General features: G+C 57.3%; 1 protein-coding gene across 1 annotated transcript in view; it reads right to left on the minus strand.

Annotated features, from left to right (window-relative positions):
• The window catches only part of LOC138102423 (zinc finger protein 420-like), a gene marked incomplete at its 5' end in the record, with an annotated part of 136050 nt that overhangs the window by 11549 nt on the left and 118812 nt on the right, over positions 1-5689 (minus strand). Inside the window, one exon of the mRNA XM_069000134.1 lies at positions 156-379. Coding sequence (XP_068856235.1) covers positions 156-379 — 224 coding nt within the window. The remainder of the gene's footprint in view (positions 1-155; positions 380-5689) is intronic.

Here is a 5689-nt window from a genome sequence, read left to right on the forward strand (position 1 = left end):
ATTTTCCTCAGGAATGCGTACCAGTTCCCAGCGGGCACACCCTTAGGCAACACTCGGCAGACATCCCACCTCAGCAGGGCCAGGACTCCTGTGCTCAGTCTCTGTTCTCGGCGATGATCGTGAGGCAGATGAGGGATCTTTGGACCGTCTCTTACAAGCTCCACCCGAAGCTCTTCCCACACTGCAAGCACTCATAGGGCCGCTCCCCGGTGTGGATCACCTGGTGCTGGAGCAGCTCGGAGCTCCTGATGAAGCCCTTCCCACATTCCCCACACTCATAGGGCCTCTCCCCAGTGTGGATCCTCTGGTGCCGGATCAGGCTGGAACTCCAGCTGAAGCCCATCCCACATTCCAAGCACTTGTGGGGCTTCTCCCCACCCTGAGGCTTCTCCCCCAGCTCTGAGCTCCCCCTGGATCTCCGGCCGCCTTCCCGGCACAGGGGGGCTCTTTCCTCCTTGGATCTCTCTGGGCTGCGTTTGCAGCCCCTCCTCGTGTGGCATCTCCGAGGCTTTTCCTCTTCCTCCATCCGGCCACACCTTGGGACTGACAAATCCTGGTTTGGGGGAAAAAACAAGGGGTGACCACCATGGGCTGGGGGTTCCTCCTGCCCAGGTCCATCACCGGGCATCTTGTGTCTGTAAAAATCTCAGAAACACAGAGACTCAGCTCAAAAGTTCCCCAGACATTAAGACTCAGACCAAAAACTCCCAAAACATCAAGATTCAGACAAAACTCCCTCCAAAATATAAACATTTCAGCCCCCACAAAAATACCAAAGCACCAACATGGAGGCCAAGAAACCTCAGAATCACCAAGATTCACCCACGGGAAAATAGTGGATCCCCCTCCCTGCTCACCTGCTGGATGGGGAGGGCAACGCTCCTGGGGCCGGGGGGAGGCTGCAGATACAGCGAGTGCTGGAACCTTGCGGTGCCTCCTCTTCCTGCTCCTCCTCCTCCTCCTGTATCCCTACTCTTCGTCACACTCCTCTTCTTCACACTACTCCTTCTCCTGCAGAATCCCACCTGCTGCTCCCACGGGCATCGTTTCACCATTCTGGTCTCCAGCCCTGCTCCTCCAGCCTTTCTCCTGCTCCCCCCAGGCCCAGCACCCAGCCCTGGCTCGCTCTGCCCCCCAGAGCTCTCGGATCGCACAGCACGAGCAGCGATGCAGCTGCGGCAGCTCGGGCTGGGGCAGCGCTGGGCTCTCGGCCGCTCCTGCCCGCACTCGGCCCCCGCCGCAGCCACTTCTGCCAGCACAGCACGGCCCGGCCCGGCCTTGGCGCTCCCCCCCTCCCACCTCCCCAAATTCCCCTGGCGGGGGGCGCCAAGGCCGGGCCACACGTGGGCTCCAGCTGGGGAGCGCCGGGCGCTGCGGCTCTGCCTGGCAACTGCTGAGTCACCAGCGCCGCGCCTTCTGATTGGCTGAGCGCTGCCTGAGGGCCGCGCCTGCACCAAGGGGGGACACCCTGCTCCAGGGGGGATGTCCCGAAAACCGGGCACCCCCAGCGAACCAACAACACCAACGCCTCCTTACAAACACATGCTCTGAATCTGCTCGGACACAGCCACACGCACCTGCACACAAGCAAGTGACAGCACAAACCAGCAGCTCCACAAAATGGCACTGACTGACACACACTGCTGCTCAGCCAAGCTCCTGCTCAATTCCTCAACTTCCAGAACAACAACAAAGCCTGAACAGAACCATGGACATCGTTTCCTGTACAAAAGGGGACAATGCTGAGGTAGTTTGCACATTCTCCCAGAGCTAATTAAGGACATGGACACCCAGCAGGGGTAAAAAGGGAAGTCGAGAAGGGGTCTCAGCAACAGGGGACGGATGGTGTTGGTGTGCTGGGAAGGGATTGGTTGAAGGGAGTGTGCAGGAATATGGTTAAGGCAAACAGCAGCAGGAGGAATCTATGTGGTAAGAAAGGAAAAGGAAGATGGAAAAGAGGAGGAAGAGAAAAAAGTGAGGCCAGGGATGCTTTTCAGCGCCATCTTATCCTCAACATTTGCCAGCTGATCCAGATCTTTTGTATCCCCGCGTTCCAGGACAGGAAAGAAAAAGAAGTTCAGGATTTTAGGGTGTTTCTCTGTGGTGGGGAGCAGCAGGACAGGGCAGCACGGGCTGGGGGCCTGTGGGGAGCTGCGGGGCCGGGCCGGGGTTGTGGGGCAGCCGGGGCTCAGCGCCGGGCACTGCCTGACCACAACACCCCCCGGGCAGGGCCGGCAGTGGCCCCCGGCCCCCAGGAGGCTGCGGGATGTGGAAGGATCAGGATTTACTTTTATCGATCTTGTTTGGGTCACTGGAGAAATGAATGATTTTGCAGAAAGCTCAGCAGCTGTCAGAGGATGAGCACCCACAGGCACTGAGATGCCACGGGTACGGCTGCTGCCCTTGGCTTTGGCAAGAAGAAGAGCCAGACCCAGGGCAGATATTCAATTATCTCCCTGGAATTGAGGTTTGCAATTCCTCACCCTGCGAATTCCCGACCTAGTGCGGGGTGGAGATAAGGGATGTCTGTTTCAAGCAGTCTGTGGCCAGAATCCTGTCTCTTGTGAAATCTCTTCCACAGGAAGCTCGGCTGGCACAGACCCTGCCTGGGGACTTTAAGGGAAGTTACACCACTCAACAGAGATGAGCTTAACATCTCAACAGACTGGGAACAGCCCAAAACATACCCAAAAGATAACGCCCATCAACAGAACATCAACGCCCATCAGCAAACATCAAGGAACAGCTACCCCAGACACTGCCCCCGGCACAGCTGGAGACCCCTGCTCTGGAAAAGGCTCCGAAGGAAATCAAGGAGTGTGGGCCTAATGAACATCAGAGGCCAAGACATCCGGGGCCAACAGGAAACCAAATACTAAGAACTACCCAACTTGGAACCAATGAACATTAAACCTACGGATTTCGATGGGTTTAGACTGCATCAAGTTGAGGAAAATTCGAGTAAAACTCCTGTGCCATGGAATGATTTTCTCTGCACACCCGGGCTCTGTGTGGATGAAATGATTTCTGTTGCACATCCTGGCCAGAATAAAGGAATGCCTTGATCCTCTAACACTAAAAAAGTCGTTGGAGAGTTTTTGATCTTCCAGGAGTTTTGTTGACAAGATTATATCACTAGAATTTTTTTTCTTAATAATCCTACTCTGACATTGTCAGCTGGGATTGGGCCAGGGGTGTGAGAGTCAATTTTTAGTCTTAGGGGAAGAAGTAGAAAAATCTTTATTAGTTTAGGGGTTTTTCTGTGTATGTGTGTGCATGGCTGTTAGTGATGGCAGAATTTTGGAATGGGTTTTTCGATGTTCACCTGTAGGTTACATTGTGCAAAACTGGAAGATCTTTAAAGGAGACCCTTTAACTCATAAACAGTTTAAAAAAAAAACATGAAAAAAAAAAAGGGAAAGGAGCAGCTTGGGGGCAGGGGGGCGGGGGGAGGAGGGCCCATAGGTGAGTCACCTGATGGCTGCCCTGGAGGAAAAGTTTCCTTCCAAGCAGCCAGCAGAGGAGCTTTAGAAATGCAAATTATCTCTGCTGCGGGAAGTGTGCACAATGTCCCAGGCTCTCCTTGCCTGCCAGAGGAATTGGGCTGATTCCCTCTGCCCCTCACCCCAAGCTCTGCCTCCCTGCACAGACGGAATTTGCATCGCTAAAGGCAGAGCACGCACTGAGCATCTCTGACTCTGCCACAGAAATCCCTGAAGCTGCAAAGGAAAACAGCAAAGGGAGAATGTTGGGAGAACTTCACTCACAAAAGCGGGAGGGAATCATCCCTCTCCCCACTCCAACATCTGCTGGCACTGTCTGGGTTATACAGGGTGGGTTTGACCACTGGGCTGCTTTTCCTGCCACAAGGTCAGCGAAATCACTTGGGAATCCAAGGATGTGATGATTTAATCAGAGAAAAGAGGTCAATTGATGCATCCCTGGATGGAGGGAGTGCCCGAAAATGGGGAAAAGATGAACGGCCACCAGAACAAATCCTACAACACCATGGAGCAGCCCCTGGGAACCCAAACAAATTCATACCAGGTGCCAGAGAACCTAGTGATCATTTCAATGCATCATTAGATTACAAGCTGTCCTCCAAATCATAACCAAGCACACAGCTCCAGCTCCTGACCTTCTCACCCACCAATCCACTCCCATGAGCAACGCCACATTTCACCCTGGGATGGCATCAGATTCTCTCTCAGCAGAAGGACCAGGAGGTTGTGGAAAATTAAATGACTCAAAATGCTCTTGGCAAAGAGATGGCCAAGGAAAAGTGGTGAAACAGAGAACAAAGGAAACAAAGACTTAACAGAGCCATGAATATCGGATGTTATACAAAGTGGGGGTGCACATTAAGGGGCACATGCAGCAGGCGCATCGGGAAGTCTGTACCTTCCAAGGACCTCAGCCACTGGGGAAAGGGACACGGAGATGCGGCCGGGGAAATCGGCATAAAAAGGAGGCTGCGTCCTCCAACACTTGGACAGACCCCACGGGAAATGCCCCGTGGCCTCTCCCTTGCTCCAGGAATAAAGTTCCTTTTACAGGACTCCTCCGGCTCCTCTGGGGACACAAACCTCTGGCCACGGGAACTTTCCCGCACACTCCCGCCGACGGGGCAGCCACCTCTGTCCTACCCACAGCAGCCGGGACGAGCCAGCGCTGCTCCGGCACCGGCTCCTGCCGAGGCAGCAGCGGCAAGGAGAGCGCGGGCAGCCGCTCCCGCAGCGCCCTCACGCCAGGGCGAACACGGCGCCCACACGGCACAACGAACCCGCCCCAGCCCCCTGCCGCCCCCTCCGCCCGCAGCCAGCGCCGAGCCCCGCCAGAACCGAGCGCGGCTCCCACCTGCGCTGGGGCCGCCTCCGAGCTCCGCCGCCGCCTCACCGGGCTCCGGCCGCCGCCGCCGCTCCCGGGCCCGCACAGACGCTCCGCCAATGGCGCCTCTGCTGCGCCACGGCCGCCCTGCCGGCGGCTCCGGGCCCGGGCTGCTCCCCGCTCCGACCAATCAGCGCGCCAGAACCACGACTGACGGCAGCACCGCCCAATCGCAGCGAGGGGCGGGCTCTGCACACGGCCCAGCCTCGCCCCGCGCTCCCAGCGCCCCCCGGGCTGCGTGAGGGGAAAGCCGCAGCTGAGGAACAGCCCTGGAACGGGCCCGGCCCGAGCCGCCATTCAGCTGGGAAGGGAAACAAAGCTCTCCGCTGCTCCCGGCCCGACTTGCCCAGCCCTGCGTGTTGGCTGCCTCCGGCTCCTTGGGAAGCCCTGCAGCCTCCCGACTCCCGCCTCTAATTCGGAGCATCAGTGCATGGCTTTGATTTCCCCGAAAAAGGGAAAACCGCCCCAAACCCCTTTGGCTGAGTGCACGAGGGGAGAGATTTGTGGCACAAAACTCCAAAAGCTCAGGGCAGGGTAATGCGAAGTAGAAGAAGACCCTTCCGAACTTCTTCCTCCCACCCCTCCCTCCTTCCAGCTCCACCTCCCACCCCGGCAGTGCAGGACACAGGGAATGGGGGCCATGCTCAGTTCATCCCCGGTGCCTTCTCCCGCTGCTCAGGGACAGGAGTCGTTCCCCTGCTGCACTCTGGGCTCCCTCCCACCAGACAGTTCTCCAGGAACTTCTCCACCCTGAGTCCGTCCCACGGGCAGCAGTCCCCTCACACTGCTGCAGCCCCGGGGG

Source organism: Aphelocoma coerulescens, unplaced genomic scaffold, assembly GCF_041296385.1.
Source record: "Aphelocoma coerulescens isolate FSJ_1873_10779 unplaced genomic scaffold, UR_Acoe_1.0 HiC_scaffold_75, whole genome shotgun sequence".
Taxonomy (NCBI): Eukaryota; Metazoa; Chordata; class Aves; order Passeriformes; family Corvidae; genus Aphelocoma; species Aphelocoma coerulescens.